The 18,125-nt window shown below is 46.8% G+C and overlaps 1 protein-coding gene across 1 annotated transcript in view; it reads right to left on the reverse strand.

Moving 5' to 3' along the window:
* Positions 1 to 18,125, reverse strand: part of Fbxo10 (F-box protein 10) — a 46,521-nt gene that overhangs the window by 23,966 nt on the left and 4,430 nt on the right. The window contains exon 2 of the mRNA XM_038347595.1: positions 2,043 to 2,633. Within this exon, the coding sequence (XP_038203523.1) occupies positions 2,043 to 2,627 (585 nt within the window). The 5' untranslated portion in view covers positions 2,628 to 2,633. The remainder of the gene's footprint in view (positions 1 to 2,042; positions 2,634 to 18,125) is intronic.

Genomic DNA, 18,125 nt, shown 5'->3' on the forward strand with positions numbered 1-18,125 from the left:
ATCATTGCATCCTTCTAATTCTGTTATCCTTCTAAAGGGCACAGTAGAAACTGGCAAGAAGGACTGAGCACTCCTTTGACTGGGACAGGTTACGGGGGTTGGCCCAGCCCCAGGCATTAGGACAGACCAGTCTGTGCGGCTACTGGTGTGTGGCGGAGCAGAGCAAATGACAGGTCTTGTCTTCAAAGAGAAAGACAGGGACTGCTGCCAGGGGTGGGGGTGTGCTCTGGCGGCTGACCAGAGCTCTGCTCTTCCAACCGCGTTACCAGGGACAAACGGCTCCACATCGCTAAGCCTCACTTTCCTGTCTGTAGCATGGGGCTTGCTAGTTTATAAATCAAAAGATGGTGCTCAGTGACAGCTGATCTGAGGTCAAAGACACAGGACCTCAGGAGTCTGACGGAAGGACAGGAAAGCACTGAACCTGTTAATTTGACTGGGACCCTGGGTCTGAGTGACAGCTAAGCTTGGTGAGACCAAACTGCTTTATACCCTTTTCTGGATTTGCATAAACTCTACGTGATACATCTCAACCATAGAATAAAGCAGTGTCCAATGAGTCTAATCAACAACCCAAACAGATGACCCCTTGAGCAATTAAACGCAATCTCTATCAGTGACCTGCCTTGACAGTTTTTGGAGGAGGGTGCTATCCCTGACCCCAGGTGCTCTAGGTGCTTCCATATGCCTCTACGACTTTCCCTGCTGCCAGTGAAGCCATGGTCCTCTCAGTTTTCTGGAGATGCAGTCAGAGTTGGCATTCTCATAAGAGATTACTGCTTATGTGAAATTGTCCTGGCCTTTTCAGTTCCCAGGCAAGGACATCTCAGACCTCTGTGCCTTTTTAGATGAAAGACGGCCATGGACCTAGAACTCACATACGCTGACTGTAAAGACGAGGGGCGGCAGCTGTGCTTCTGAGGCAGCAGCAGAGACCGATGTGAGCATTCTCTGTGGGAATCAATGTATTTCAAGGCATGAAGCCTTCTATCAGTGAATTTCAAGACATGAGGGTTAGGTAGGGAGCCTTGATTCCAGAGGCAAACTTTACTCCTAGGTCTGCACACCAGCACAGGGATATCCGCTACTCCTTCTGAGGAGTAAAAAGCAGGAGGCTTTGGGGCTCCCAAAGACTTTGGCATGATATAACTTTATAAATCAGAGGACCTGGTTTGAGTTCTAACCTCACTAATCACCCACCTGGGAGACTTACTAGCGTCTCTGACTTTTGTTAACACTCCCCTCACTTGCCCAAGAGCAGCACAGCTACTGATCACCACAGACGTCTGCTTAGACGGAAGCTGGCTTTGAGTATTAATAAGGCTCTGGATCCAAGCTCCGCCCAGAAGCCTGAAACCTTGGTTATGTTGCATTGTTAGGCCTCAGTTTTCCTCATCTATAAAGCCAGGGGATGCAACCTCCTCTCGGGGCTGTAGGAAAGAGGAAGTGAGATGCGGCCGTAAAGTACATGTCTGATGCACACCGAGTGACCCAAAGGGCCAGCGAGGTGCGGATCAGTACAACGGAGACAAGCCTGCTGTCAGAGGCGCATTTTGCCAACGCGCAGGCGCCATGCTCTTCTGCAGGACCACCAGCTCCTCCACACGTGACCACTCTGCTGACGCAGGCCGTGCTGGACTAACATTTCCGGCCTCTCCCTCCAGGTACCCTTGAGAAGCAATGACTCCTGCACAGGATGGGGTTCGGGTGCTGACCCCTGTCTGGACACGCTGCGGTCACCATGCTGCACACTGCCACCTCACTGCCTTACCCGGTGCTCTGCCTGGTTAGGAACAGAATAGGTATAGAAAGTTTTGTCCTTAGCCCACGTCTCATTTCTAATGCAGCTTTAAAAGAAGTGAGGTACAAAGCACAATTCTGTACTATACTGACCCGCGAGCTCACTTTTCAGCTAGTTCAATTCTTGGGAATGTGTGCATAGGAATTAACTACTAAACTCTCAGCTCTAACCCAAAAGGGAAATGCACTAATGAGGGCAAGGTTGTAGGGTCAAGTCTGGATGGCACCCAATGTGCACCCACCTTATACATGATTGGTGAGAACCAGGCTGGCATGAAGACAAGATTGCACACGCGTGTGGTTGAGCAGTGCTGGTCAATGCTGGCAAGCAGGGCCACCTCACCCAACTTCCCTTGGCCCACAATCTCCACTGGCACCTTCAGGATGATTTCGCCTTGCTCCTCGTACACACCTGGGAAGAGCACGATTCGATCATAGAGGCTGGCCATGGCTAAGGCACTGCCTAGGCTGTCAAACTCATGGCCTGGCCCAACATTCAAGGTGCGGCGCTCCCTCTTCCTGCGGAACAGAGAGAAGCAGATGGAGGACTCCAAGTCCAGCGCATTCTTGGTCCAGGTCTTGGAGGCCAGGTAGTGTTGCTTGAAGGCCTCCCGCCAGGACTCAGGCTCCACATCGGGCTGGTTGGGCCAGTTGGGGTGGCGGCACTCGGTGCAGCCCAGACACAGCTGCCGCCAGCGGGTACTGTCAAGGCTGAGGATCAGCTCATACCAGGCCCTGCAAACCAGGCTGCAGCGGCCCAGGTCAGGCAGGTGCAGGTAGGCTAAGATCACACGCCACAGCTCCAGGGGGAGGCCACCTGTTTCCATGATCACCTGGGAGAAAGACACAAAAGAAGGTTTTGTCTACTCCCCTTTTACTGTTTCCTTTTTAAAAATAACACCCCCTGACCCCAGAAAGGAGCAAGTGAATAAGGCACAGCCAATCAGAGGGCTCCATTTCCTCAACAAACATCTGCAATGGCTAATTTTGGTCATTAACTTGGTTAGACAAAGAGGCAGCTGAGTAATTAGGGAAGCGCGCCTTCTTTGGGGGAGTCTGTGATGATGTTCTAGGGAAAAAGGCCTGGAGGACTCCGACCTAATCCATATGCTAATCCCTTGATAGACGCACACTATGGTGGCATCATCAGAGGTAGGGAAAGGTAGAGTAGCTACTGGAAGCAGGACCTGGTCGCACGTGTATGTGTATATGTGTACACACACACACACACATAAAATGGTGCCATTTTATGCTCAAAGTATGTACTTTGCTTTTACAGGAGGTTACAGCTAAGAGACTGCCTTGAGTCTCAGAAGAGACTATGGGGCCTTTTGAAGTTGGACTGCAGGTATTTTATATGTTGATACGGCTCTAAACCTATGAGGTCCAAGGAGTAGAAAGTGGTAATCTGAGTAAGAATAGGCCTCATACACCCAGATGTTTAAACGCTTTGCTCTTGATTTGATGGCACTGTTTGGGGAAGATAAGAGGTATGTCACTGGAGGTGAGCTGGAGAGTTTACAGATTCCTGTCATTTTGAGTTCACTCTCTCTGTACCCTGCTTGCCTTTCAAGCTGCCAGGTGTCAGCTGTTCCTGCCCCTTGCCTGCCGGCTTCCCCACCATGATAGCGATGGACTCTTATCCCTCTATGACCATAGCTCAAATAAACTCTCCCTTTTATCAGCTGCCATGTTCTTACCACAGCAAGAGAAAAGCGGCTAATGCAGTTGGTACTATTGCTGAGACAGACCTGATCATGTCGAGTTTTGAAGGAAGGACTTTGGAACTTTGGATCAAAACAGCCATTACACATGGTAAGTGGAGCTTAATGGCCATCCTGGTAGAGCAGCCACACTCTGCCAAACATCACAGAAAGGTCGCTAGCCAAGTTGCCAACACTGAGCTGGGCCTCTGCTGTCTGAACAGTTCTGAGCACTGCTGTCTTCCACTCTCTCTCTCTCAAGCTCACCTGCAGTGACACACCTCCTCCAACAAGGCCACACCTCCTAAGCCTCCCCAAACAGTGCCACCAACAGGGGACCTTATGAGGGTTATTCTCATTCAAATCACTACAAGTACAACAACCATAAGAAAGGAGTAGAGATGACCTAGGTAGGCGAGGTGGAAGAAGAGGTGAGGGCAGGTGTCTGTAACCACAAAGTATGGAATCCAGATCCTGAAGATAAGAGTCTGGATGTCCTAAATACGAATGAGAACTAAGTACCTATTTGTTTTTCCGTTATCATGTCCAGATCAACTAATCACTATTGAGTCCCTAAGAAAGGCTCTGTGGGTTTTGGTCCTGGCTCAGCTACTCCCTGATGTAATCCCAGTGTCCTAACCATCTACTGGGCTGGCTGCCCCACTGTCTGCATCCTTGCTTTCTTTGGAAAATATCCTCCTCCTTACCAACAATTCATACCACATGATTGCAGAGCCGGGGGTCTCGAAAGAAAAGCATAACAAAATGGTGCCCAGCTTTCTGGCTGCATCTAATGGGCTGCAACGGATACAAATGACCCACTGAGACCTTCTCTAGATGAACATGAGTTGGCAGTCTAGTAGCTGGCTTCTTTCTGGGGTGACAGGACACCAACAACTTCTTTCCTAAGAATAAACTCTGGAGTAGGTAGGTACTGGTGACCATTTTCCAACAGGGAGCAGGAAGTAGACACTGAGGGGCACTGAGTGAATGAACCAGAGAAAGCAATGGAAGCAAGGGACATCCCAGTTTCTCTGCAGGTCATGGTGCCAATCTCAAAGCTCAGCTTTACCCTCCGCCTTTGAATGCTAGTTAATTCCTCGTCCCTCTAATAATAAATTCCCCTTTGTGGGCTGGAGAGATGGCTCAGTGGTTAAGAACACTGCCTACGCTTCCAAAGGTCCTGAGTTCAATTTCCCAGCAACCACATGGTGGCTCCCAACCATCTGTAATGAGGTCTGGTGCCCTCTTCTGGCTTGCAGACATACACACAGACAGAATATTGTATACATAATAAATAAATAAATATTAAAAAAAAAATTCCCCTTTGTATTGGGTGTGGTCCCCCACAGCTCTAATCCAAGCACTTAGGAGTATCAAGAGTTCAAGGCCAGCCTGGGCTATGAGACTCTGTCATAAATAAGTATTCTTTTAGCATAAGCTGACCACTCAAATTTCTGTTATTAATACCAAATGCTAGCATGCTAGTGTTCGCTCTCTCTTGCTCCCCCTCCCCCGCCCCTCTCTCTCTCATCAATGCTATGCTGGGGCTCACAAACTCGGCCTCACGTACTCCAGGCAAGTGCTCTACCACTGAACTTTAATCCACGTCCTCTTTTTGCTTTTCACTTGAGACAAGGTCTCACTAAACTGCCCAGGCAGGACTGCAATTTGCAACCTCCTGCCTCACCCCTGGGATCACACTTTTCATTTCTTCTACCTAGCTCTGACACACTCACGCTACATTTCTGCCTACTAGCTCAGACTCAGTCTCCTCCCACTTAACAGATCCCCGGCCACACCCTTTACCTTTCTGTTCTCTCTCCCTCTAAAGAGAAGCTCACTTAGGAGACTCTATTAGCTACTTCTCACTTAGCTTTCTTTTGTTATCTGTGACTTCAATTTAAAAGCATCAGAATGACCACATCCCCATAAATTTCTCCTTCGAAATACGCAACTACCCATCATCTAAACATCTCCAAGAGCCTGTGCTCATCTGAATCAGGACCACTTGCTGCATCTGGAGAGAATATCTTCTGGTCACTCCTGGGGCTTTGACCTACTTCACCCACTTTCCTTGTCTCTGTGTCCCACGTTCTCACACTGGTTCTCTTGAGTTAACTGTGTGCTATTCTGCTGGGGGCACTGCATGTCAGGAGGGACTTCCCAGGATGCCTTATCCATAGAGTCCTTTACTTCTACAAGTGACAACTGGCAGGTGCTCCGGACTGAGAGCTTAATCCTAATTTATATAGCCTGCCACATTTGTCCACGAGGGTCCCTCTGGGGTCTAGTACTCATATCCCATTTCTTGGAGAGATGTTAAAAGACATCCAAATCACAATCACCCAATTACAGTCACTGGTTATGCTAAGTACAGCTTCAGCCTAGTGTACTAGACAAGCGTTTGACTGAGACAACTCATCGTGTGGCCTATGTGATAAGCTGCAGCATCCAGCATGCCAATTTCTGTCCCAGATGGGTTTCGGTAGTAGCCTGGTAAGAAAGAATGCCCTAGGCCACAGTTCAGTTACAAAGATGACAGCAAAACCCATTTAAAACTGAGCACAAAATACAAGCTTACTACACTAGTTTTAAATATATCAACAGGTAGAGGTGAATCTCTGTCAAGTCTCCACCTCAATTTTCAGGTGAATAATTGTTTCCTCAAACAGATGTAAATTTATCATATACTTTTAATATATGTAATGTAAATTTACATATAGCTTTGCAAACCCCCTCCCATGCATAATGAGACTGACCTAGAAATTTCTATACAGAAATTCTTCCAGTAACAACGTGGGTAAGGAATCGAAGAGGAAAAACCCTGGAGGGGTGGCACACGCCTTTGTCTCAGCACTCGGGGCAGAGGCGGGCGGATCTGTTTGGTCCTGCCCCCTGGTCTACACGTGAGAGTCTGTCTCTCTTTGAGTGAAGGTGCTAAGACCTCGGGGGCCAGTCTGTTAAGATGGGAAAGCCCAGTCCTCTCCAGCTGGTAGAGCAGGTAAGACTCTAGAGCAGGGGTTCTCAACCTTCCTAACGCTGTGGCCCTTTAATACAGTTCCTCATGCTGTGGTGACCCCAACCATAGAATCATGTCATTGCTACTTCAGAACTGTGATTTTGCTACTGTTATGAATCATAATGCAAATATTTTTGGAGATAGAGGACTGAGAATCGCTGCTCTAAAGGTACATGGCAAAGCCTCTGGAAATCCTGAGATTGCCCATTCTACGGATGCTCTGCAGGGACCACAGCACTCTTCTCAGTCGAGCAGGGGTCCTCAGCTGGTCTCTCTCCTGCCTCCCCGGAGCTACTTTTACAGCTTCCACGCTGGTCTGTGACACACTCAGCAGCTGGAACTCCAGAGCAGGTTTCTCAGGAGGGCGTGACCTGAGCGGAGCTGTATTTTAAGATGATCCAGAAAAGGTAAGTGGAACAGTGAAGGGGGGAGTTCATGACTTTGCAAATACTAAATGGTGACATGTTCCCCTCAGAACGTGGGGTTATCTGGGAAATTTTGGGCAAAGGCGTCTGTAATGACTTGAGCGTGTCTCCCAACAACAACTTAATCTCGAAAATCATGTCAATGGCATCTGAAGGTGTCTTTGGGAGCTAATTACCATTAGATGAGGTTGTTAGAGTAGGATGCCCACCACAGCGTTAGTGACAGTTCCCTGGCCATCTCAGCATGCAATGACCTCTGCTGTTTTATCTTGGAACAAGGTGTCTTTCCTAGAGTAGATTCTCTTAGATTTAATTTTTAAGATAGGGTCTTGGTCTGTTTGAGCTCTTGGGCTCAACTGATCCTCTTGTCCCAGCTCCTCAAGTCGCTAGGAACAGACACATCCCATGTGTCCATATGTATCCACAAGCTAAATAAATCTGTTTAGCTTTTTTTAAAATATATTTTTATTTATTATGCAAACAATATTCTGTCTGTGTGTATGCCTGCAGGCCAGAAGAGGCCACCAGACCTCATTACAGATGGTTGTGAGCCATCATGCGGTTGCTGGGAATTGAACTCAGGACCTTTGGAAGAGCAGGCAATGCTCTTAGCCGCTGTGCCATCTCTCCAGCCCCGTTTAGCTTTAAAAAAATATCTGTACTGAAATATTGTGTTGTAGCAATGGAAACAGAAAAAGACCACATCTCACAAGGGCCCCACCAGGGCTTCGGGTTTGGGGTTCAGGAAGCAAACGTTCTAGCTGCTGGCCTCTCAAGAGGCAGCCAGTTCTATCCTTCCTGCAGATTCACCCTTGTCCCCAGTTCCAGGGATCTGAGTCTAGAATGAGGTGGAGGCCAATAATTCTCCCTTCAGGGTCCCCTGAAGCTCAGATAAGGGTCTCCTTGCGTCCCACGGTCTCTTCCCTATTGCTCTATTTGACGTTATGTATGCGATCCTCATATTGTCCACTGGGAGCCATGCAGCAAGGGGATTTCTCTAACTAAGTAACACTGTTTTAAAAGTGTGCTCTACAAGTTCTGCCTTTCCTTTCTGCCACTGGGGCCTCTGAGCTCGGAATTACAAAGCAACACCAGTCCCCAGGGCCTGTGTGCCTGTAGCGTGACGTCTGTTAAGAATTGGAAAAACAGTGTGTGAGAAAGCAGGTCCTGAGGGAGGCTCCCAACACTTCCATATTTAACATGTTCCTAAGAGGCGAGCTCAGGGCTCCTGTGGTCTCTTCCAGCTTCCCACTGGAGAGCCACATGCCTCCAGGCCACTTGGCGTCCCCAGCCTCAGGAAGAGGAGCAGAGGATTTAGCTCAAAGCAGAGAGGCCTTGAACCTCTCTGAGCCTACTTCCTCACCTTCGGACCAAGAAAAACACCTCTCACAAAATGGCTCTTCTGCCACAGTGTAAAGATTTTGACAATTTCTAAAAAAGTAACATTTGGTTAACAAATACTTGATTGCCCCACTATGAGCCAGGCTCTGTTCCAAGTACTGAAAAGCAAATAAGAAGACAAAGTCCCTATCCTCAGAGACAGGCAAGAAACTGAGCAAATGTGAACACAAACACCACAGAGAAGGGGAACGGGAGTTTTGTGTGTGTGTGTGTGTGTGTGTGTGTGTGTGTGTGTGTGTGAACACAAACACTACAGAGAAGGGACGTGGGAGTTGCTACAGAGAAGGGAAGCAGGAGTTGCGTGTGCATGTATGAACATAAACGCCACAGAGAAGGGAAGTGGGAGTTGTGTGTGTGTGGGTGAACACAAACGCCAAAGAGAAGAGAATCGGGAGTAATATGTGCGTGTTTGAACAACTGCCAGGGACTATTTTAGACAGGCTGTCAGGGACGGTCTCTGGCAAAGTGTCCTTGAATAGAGACCTGGTGTGATAGATGAAGAGAGAGAAAAGTCCGGAGACCAAGTGCTCAGCCAGTTCAGCAGGTACAGGACGTGCAATGGATCGGGACTCTGGAGGAGAAAGTGGACATAGCAGACGTTGAGCACAGTGGTAGTCTCCCCATAGAAAGCGCTAGAACGAAAGTTCTGCTCTGGTTTGGCTGTCTGTCTTCCCACTGCTCTCTGTCAGCCCTGGCCTCAGAGTCTGGGATATTTCAGTTCCTGACCCCTGGCTTGCCCACCTAGACTGACACTCCACCAAAACACACCGTCTAGAGACGTTCTCCTCCTCTTGAGCTTTCCTGAGTGAAACGTAAGCTCCTTAAGGGGAGGAACTCGGTATGAGTGTGTGTAATCCGCCTAGAACTCTGCCCACAGTGGGTGTTAGCCCTGCGTGAATGAACTGTGCTAGGACGAACACTGCTGGGGCTTCAGACCATGGCCACAGTGCCTGTGTAACCGGGAAACACACCCAAGCCTGTGCACAGCACGGGCCACGTCTGAGACCACATGGTGGGTTCAGAAGTCCGTGGGGAAGCAGGCAAGAGTCCTGCTCCCCTACCCAGCAAATTCATCTACCAAAACAAAACAACAACAAAAAAAACCAAAACAAAATAAAACCCCACTATACCCTCTAACCAAAACAATGCCATCCACCAACAAAACAAAACAAAACACAGTATAAATGGAGGAGCACTCTGTCTCGAGAGAAGGAAAACCTGCTGGAATGGCAGACACACCTGAAATTCCATCAGGAGATGACTGAGGTAGATCAAAGGGTCTAGGTTAATCTAAGCTGCATCCAAGCAACACCCTGTCTCAAACAAAATGTTATTTTTCCCAATGTATTATAGTGGTTTATTATTTGTGTTTTAAGAAACAAAGCTTGCCTGACGATCAGAGGGCAAAGCAGCCATACTAGCCAGCATACAGGCCAAGGAATGGTGGCACACACCTTTAATCCCAGGTCTCAGGAGACAGAGGCAGACAGATCATTGTGAGTTCAAGGCCACCCTAGGCTATACAAAACTGAATCTGTCTAAAAGAGAAAACAGCTGACACAAAGAACCTGGGATCACACGCCTTTAATCCCAGCACTAGGGAGGTGAAGACAGAAGCCATATGTCTATATGGCTAGACAAAGAGAGGACTATAAAGGGGAAGAGATAGGAACTCAGTGGAGTGTGGAGTCTGAGGATTCATGGAGATAGGATCTAGCCCTTTCGTTCTGAAGACTTGGTAGAGGTAAAAGGTCTCTCTAGTGGTTAGCTGTTTTGCTTTTCTGATCTTCAGGTTGAACTCCAATATCTGTCTCTGGGTTTTTATTATTTGTGCTACAATGTCTTATTTCATCTTTTTCTCTTCACATGTCTTTGAAGTGAACAATGCAAAACAGCATTCCCAGGATCTAGAGGTTTGTTAGAACACTAATCTTGGGTGTCATCACATACTTAACTGGATCAGATGTAACACATTTTTAAGATTCTGGCAGCAAGTACTTTATTATTTATTCATTTAATTTTTCAAGACAGGTTTTTCTGTCTCCACACTGACAGTCCTGGCACTCACTCTGTAGATCAGGCCGGCCTGCCTCTGCCTCCTGAGTGCTGAGATCATATTATAGGTGTGCAGCACCATGCCCAAGCAAGAGCAGCAAGTATTCTTGACTGCTGAGCCATCTTTCCGGCCCCACGTATGGCATTTTAGCAAGATCAACAAGGAACTTGTGTAGACTCTAAGACTGAGAAGCCCCGAATTAAAGTAGTTCCGTCTCCATTTTACAGATATATGGAGGAACTCAGCCCGAGAGAACGCAAATGACAAGGGACTCGCCGAAGTCACTGCTGCAGAGCAGAGGATCGGGGCGGTAGTGAGCTGCATGGGTGAGTGAGAACCTGAGATGTGGACAGGAGTGAGACAGAAGAAAGTCTGTAGAGAGCTGGGTGTCAGTAAAAGCCTGAGGGGAACCCATTCTGAGACTGATACAGTTCCAGGGTCAGCCAGAAAAGGTAGCTGGTTCCCACAGACACACCAACTGGAGCCATTAGTTAACCTGGGGTGCTTCTACACATCATGGTGAAACGACTGTAAGAAGAGCCCAGTGGGCTTCACATTCCAGCCTGGGCTCTGCCTCCCCTTTCCTGGCTAACCTTTAGGGCAGGTGACCGAACTCTGCTTTCACGTTCTCTGGTCAGATAATGACAAAAAGGCCCAGCACGGTGCACATACCTACAATCCCAGCTCTTGGGGGGTGGCAAACAGGAGGCCAGTGAGTCTGAAGCCAGTCTGGGCTGTAGACCTGGTATCTTTTTTTTTTTTTTTTTTTTTTTTTTGGTTTTTCGAGACAGGGTTTCTCTGCAGCTTTTTTTAGAGCCTGTCCTGGAACTAGCTCTTGTAGACCAGGCTGGCCTCGAACTCACAGAGATCCGCCTGCCTCTGCCTCCCGAGTGCTGGGATTAAAGGCGTGCGCCACCACCGCCCGGCCCTAGACCTGGTATCTTGACAAAACCCAAACAACAAAAACCAATTGCTTCCTACTTAGTTTCAAAGCGGTGGGAGATTAGATTTAGTTTTAAAAATCAATAAGAACAAAGGATCTAGGGCAGCTCAGACTTTTAGTGTCCATGTGGGGGGGGGGACAGGACTCTCCACCCACACTGTGAGGCAGACAAAGCACCAGCTAAATAAGAACAAACTGTACAGCAGAGCCACTGTAATAAATAGGTTAATGATTTAAAATCTCAAATCAAAGGAGATGTCTCATGTCTCTACTTTTGCAGATTCCAGTTCAAATCCGTTCTGAAGTAATACAGAGTGATATATGAACCACAAAAAGGCCACACATAGGCCTTTACCCACACACGTCCACAGACTTCGGAAATAAGAAGAAACAAGACTCTGGGGGTGGTAAATCTCAGCTGGGCATCCCATCATTTCGTTGAGTCTCAGTTCTCTTCGGTCTAAGAGACGAGGTTTTCAGTGTGGAAATCAGATGCTGTAATTCAGAACACTGTGCACTTGATCTAAGTCAGGAGCTTCAAGAGGTTTAGGCTGCACAGGCTCTCCCTTCCGTCTTTGTCAGCCCAGGGCCTGCTCACTGAGGTTCACGTAGGAAGAAACATGAATCTGGGAATCCTTTCAACTGGCCTTAGTCCTGATGCTCACTAACTCAATACACAGACCTGAAAGGGTGAGGGAATGTTCTGGGGTTTCTGTTGGTTTGTTTTTGTTTTGTTTTGTTTGTTTGTTTGTTTTGAGGCAGTCTCACTATAAAGCCTTGCTTGGCCTGGAAAGTCACTGTGTAGACCAGGCGGGCCTCTAATTCAAGAGCTCCATTCACCTCTGTCTCCCTGAGTAGTAGGTGTGGATAACCACACCCCCCAGGAAAGGTATTTTGAGGGTTTACTTTATTCAGGAGCTGTGTCACCTCAGTGTGCACTCAACGCAAACCGCACTGCAAATCTCACCCCCAGAATCTGGCGGGAGTCTACCTGGATTCCTAACCTGAACCAAGTCCAATGTCCCTGGAGTGCAACCACCTGCCGTCCAGGTTCCTTCTTACAGTGCTGGGTTTCAAGGCTAGTGATAGCACAGGACACCTGACCATGCATCACAGATGTATACGCAGACTCACTGACTATTCAAAAGATGAAATCGGTCCTGCAATTATTACTGAGCATCATAAAATGTCTAGTTTGGACTGATAGCATTCTACCAGGAAGTCTAAAGACTTAGGATTTCAAATCAAAATCTACAAAAGTTCAGGGCACCTTCCCAGCAGAGTGGAAACCCCCAACCACTTAAACATTGTCAATCAGATTGTCACCTTCTGCCTCCCAACCTGCCACAAACAGCTCCAGCCACCTCTCTTTAATCATGCTCGGTTTGAGGCGATTTTCACACCAAATGATTGCTACTTTACTGGTGACATTAAACACTCAATGGAGTCAGACTGGTCTCTAGCCGGCCTCATCTATAAAAAACGGAGGTAATACGACCTTAGGGACTTGTTAGGCGGATGAAAGATGCCTGGGAAGCAGTTACCATGAGCCTGACACACAGTAAACACACAGTTAAGTGGCGGACTTCCTTCCCTGGGATGTTTTCCTAAATCACATCCCTCCCACTTCTCCTTCACCACATGTTGAGCCCCTGTCTCAGCATCTTAGTAAGAAAGAAAGATGTCTGAAGTGCAGAAGGGATAGTGCTGACTATCCACGTCCTTGGCCTAGGATCTGCTCAGTAGCAGTGCTTGCCAAGGACTGTTTTTAAAAAGAATTTTGCTTAGGTGTCTGTCTTTCTGTGAGTATGCACACTTGAGTGGTGACGCCTGAGGAGGCCAAAAGAGGGCGCTGGGTCCTCTGGAGCTGGAATTCTTAAGGACCACTGAACGCAGGTCCTTAGAAAGAGCAGGAAGTGCTCTCAATGCTGAGCCATTTCTCCAGCCCCAATAATTCTTTATTGTATCTGGGTTAAGAAGGAGGTTCCTGGGTCCTGACCTTAAACGGCAAAGAGAACAAGTTGCAATCCTTGCAACAGGATTGGAACAGCACCGGCAGTAAAAATTCACCCGGATGGGCATGGACCCAAGTTCCAAATATCAAATTCTAGGAAGGATTTTTTTTTTTATTTTAAATTTTCAAGTACAATTAAGGGAGTGAATGGCAGCACTTAAGGACCTTATGCTGGGGCCTTCCAGAACACAGTGGAAAGTCTGGACTCATAGCAGACCAGCAGATTGCTCCATTCCCCTTTGACTATTATTCTACATAACTTTGTTTTGGTGGCATTAGGGATTGAACCCAGGGCCCTGTGTGTATGCTAGGTTATATCCCCAGTGCCCTTCTTTTGAGACAAAGTCTTACTAAACTGCCAAGATGTCTCTTGGCTCACTCTGCTGCCCAGGCAGGCCTTGAACTTATGATCCTCCTCTTGAGCCTCTCAAGCAGCTGAGTTACAGGCCTGCAACACCAAACCTAGCACTTTCCTCGTCCTTAGAACTGTGTTCCCAGTCCATTCAGCCAATGGGCTGTCACTCACAGTGCCTCAGCCAGGGCAGGGTATCACATAGAATAGATATTTGACCCAAAGTAGACAGAATATCCATTGTCCCTGTCAGGAATGGGAGAAACTTGGGGGCAGATCACCTGAGGGACGAAGGAATGTAGCCAAATTAAAGGATGCAAGACAGGGATTCAGAGAGACAAAGAGAGTTTCTTTCTTTTTTAAAAAAAAAAATTATTTATTTTGGAGGGAGGCACCTTTCATAGCATATATGCGGAGGTCAGAGGACAATTTGTGGGAATCAGTTTTCTCCTTCCACCATGTGGATCCTAGGGTTTGGATTGGTTATTAGGCTTGGCAGCAAGCACCTTTACCTGCTGACCCATCTTGCTAGCCTGAGATTTTTTTAAAAAATATTTTTTTAGTAATTCCTTGAGAATTTAATACAGTGTACAGTGTTGTAGTAGTCTGAATGAGACTGGCCCCCACAGACTCACATATTTGCTTATTTCCTAGCTGGTGAAATGTTTAGGAAGGATTAGGAGGTGTGGCCTTGTTGGAAGAGGTGTGCCCCAGGGGTGGGCCTGAGATTGACACACAGAGATTTCAAAAGTCTATGCCAGCCACAGCCAGGCCCAGTGTGTCTTTTTCTCTGTACCTGTTTCTCAGTCTGCTGCAACTTGCAGATGAGATGTGAGCTCTCGGCTGCCTCTTCATCATCACGTCTCCCTGCCGCTATGCTACACACATGATGATCATGGACTGACCCTCTGAAATGGAGCTCGCTTTTGTAAGAGTTGCCTTGGCCGTGGTCTCTTCACAGCAACAGAACTAGGAGAAACGTATCTGACCGCGTTCATCCCTCACTCCTCCCAGATATGTCCTCTACCCTCCACCTAACTGCTTGCTCTCTTTTCACAAAATGAAAGTGCAGCACTTTGGCAGGCAGTGGATGTGAGTCTGATATTCATATTGGCCATACTGCATGGGTATAGGAAAGTTCACTGGTCAACCTACCAGAGGCGACTTCTTCTGCTTCTTTTTTTTCTTCTTCTGGTTTTTCAAAACAGGGTTCCTCTGTATAGCCTTGGTTATCCTGGAATTCACTCTGTAGACCAGGCTGGCCCTAAACTCAGAGGTCCACCTGTCTCTGCCTCTCCAGTGCTGGGATTAAACGCATGCACCACCACCACCTGGCTCAGAGGCTACTTTTTAAAGAAAACTGACTCACCCTCCCACGGAAGCCATTGACTGCCAATAGTTCCTCAGCTAAAGGTGAGGCATGGAGTCCCTCCCACTCTATGCTGGAATACTGACCAGCTTGATCTTGTCAGGTAACACAGCTTCTGTGGGTCTATGTGTGCCTCAATCCTGTAACATCCAAAAGATACTTTTCACCCAGTCCTCCCCAAACTCTGTCTCTTACAATCTTCCTTTCTGTTCCCTCTTCTGAGAAGGTCTCTGAGTCCTGTGGGGAAAGTTGGTCCTTATCTGTCACCCTGTACAAATTTTTAAATGGGTCAAAATCTCAATGTTAGACCTGAAACTCTGAAAATTCACAAGGAGAGCAGGGAATACACTTGATGACATACTTACTTAGGTAAAGGTTTTCTAAATGGGGCCCCAGTGGCCAACAATCAACAAGAGGGAACTCATAGCCGGGCGGTGGTGGCGCACGCCTTTAATCCCAGCACTCGGGAGGCAGAGGCAGGCGGATCTCTGTGAGTTCGAGGCCAGCCTGGTCTACAAGAGCTAGTTCCAGGACAGGCTCCAAAGCTACAGAGAAACCCTGTCTCGAAAAACCAAAAAAAAAAAAAAAAAAAAGAGGGAACTCATGATATTAAAAGGCTTCTCCACGGCAGAGGAAACAGTTAATCAACTGAAGAGACAGCTTACGGAACGTAGAGGGAAATCTCTGCTGTATACATCTGACAGAGAAATGGTGTCTAGAATATATGAAGAACTCAGAAAAACTAAACATCAAGAAAATACAGTATCCAATTTAAAAAAAAAAAAGCTGGCTAATGGAACTGGAGAAAGACTTCTCAAAAAAAAAAAATACAAGGGCCAGCAAGATGGCTTAGAAGGTAAGGGTAGTTGCCATTAACTCTGACAACTTGAATTCCATATTTGGAACACAAAGGTGAAAGAAGAAAACCATTTCCTGAAAATTGTCTTCTGACCTCCACACATGTGCGTGCACGCACACACGTGTGTTTGTGCACACACACACATGTAATCAAAGATGAGGAAAAGGTGACAATGACAATGATGACAACCAAGCATGCTTGGTAACATTTGCTTTAATCTGAGCACTTGAGAGGTAGAGGCAGGTAGATCTTTGTTAGTTCAAGACCAGCCTGTTCTACACAGCAAATGCCAGGCTGGCCTGGGAGACACAGTGAAACCCAGTACATTAGTTACTTTTCCATTGTTGTGATAAAACACCATGACCAAGGAAACTACAGTGTCATCTGAGCTTGTGGTTCCACAGGGGGGCGTCCACAGTGGCACAGTGATAGGTGGAACAGCAAGTTGAGAGGTCACATCTTAAACCACAAGCAGAAAGCAGAGGGGGTGAGTCTTTAAACTCTCAAAGCCCACCTCCAGTGACAGACTTTTCCCAACAAGACACATCTCCTAAACCTCATCACCAAACAGAGTTACCAAATGGGAACCAAGAATTTAAATGCCACCTATGATGAGATCTGTTGCCCTCTTCTGGTGCGCAGTCAAACATTCAGACAGAAGACTGTAAACATAATAAGTAAATAAATCTTTAAAAAATAATTTAAATGCCTGAGACTATGGGGGATATAGTTGAATCATCACACATAGGTTTTTTTTTTTTTTTTTTGGGAAAAAAAACCTTAAATACGACTGTCTAAAATATATCTTTTAAAGTATTTAACATTTGCATTAGCCATCAGGGAAATGCAAATTAAAACGCTCTGACATTTCATTTACTCCAATAAGAAAGGCTAATAGTAAGCAAACACATGAGAACAAATGTTGGCAAGGATGTATGGGGAGAGACACTTGTTGAGAAAGCAAAGTGGTACAGTCACTATGAAAATCAATGTGGAGGTCCCCGAGAGCGCTAGAAACCCTATACCCCACTACAGAGGTATCTGCTCATCCATGTTCACGCCTACTCTCTTGACAATAGATGGGACATGGAAACAGCCTAGATGTCCACCAACAGTGGAAACATGGTACCCGTACGCAATGAAAGAAAATGGATGAGCCCGGAAAAATGACACCGAGCCAACCAAGCGAGACTTGGAAAGACAAACACTGCGCGCTTTCATTTAAATGTGGACCTAGTGTACCTAAAGTACCTGCAGGACCAGGTGAACGGATCAGTGGGTAAAGTGCCCGCCAACCTTGCCAACCTGGAACCACATTACAAAACAAGCCTGCCATCCTATTAACCATAAAAAAGTGTTCAATATCAGCAATAACCAAGGAAAGCGAGTTAAAGCCTCAAGAGATATACTCACAAGAATAGTTAAATAAACTGACCAAAGCAAGAATCTCCAAGTTTTGGAAGCAAGAAGAACTCATCAACAGCTAGTAAGACAGAAATTTAGAAGCTGGGCATAGGAGCTCACACCTGTAGATTCCGACTACAGGTATGAGGCAGGGGAATTGCTGTGTGTTCCAGGTCAGTCTTGGTTACATAATAAGTTCCAGAACAGCTTGAACTACACAGTAAGATTTTGTATCAAAAAACAAGCCAACCAATCAAGGTGTGTATGTCGGGGGAGGGAGGAGGACATGTTACCATCACTAACAAAGCAATTCTACTTAGAGGAATATAACCTAAAGAAGTTTGTTCAGATGCACAACAGAATATGCCTGAGGAGGGCCAGAGAGACGGCTCAGGAGTCAAGCCTGATGATCTGACTTCCATCCTGGGAACCCACACAGCGAAAGGAGAGCCAACTCGTGCATGCCTCCGCCACTAAACAAACAAATGAGTAAATACAATTTAGAAGAGAGACTATGTCTGAGAATGTTCTTGGCACCCCACTGTCCATCCGCTGCTAACTCAACTTACTGTGACCTATTCATACCAGCACATACTGTTAGCGACAGACATGGGGCTACTACATGGATGCATGCCAAGTGATACACTAAGCAAAAGAAGCCAAACACAAGATGCAGACAAGGTGATCTCACATGTATAAAATTAAACTAGTTAAACTAAATGGTACCGTGTAGGGACATGCACACAAACAGTGAACCAAAGAGATGATGGTCATCTA

Source organism: Arvicola amphibius, chromosome 11 (assembly GCF_903992535.2).
Source record: "Arvicola amphibius chromosome 11, mArvAmp1.2, whole genome shotgun sequence".
NCBI classification, from domain to species: domain Eukaryota; kingdom Metazoa; phylum Chordata; class Mammalia; order Rodentia; family Cricetidae; genus Arvicola; species Arvicola amphibius.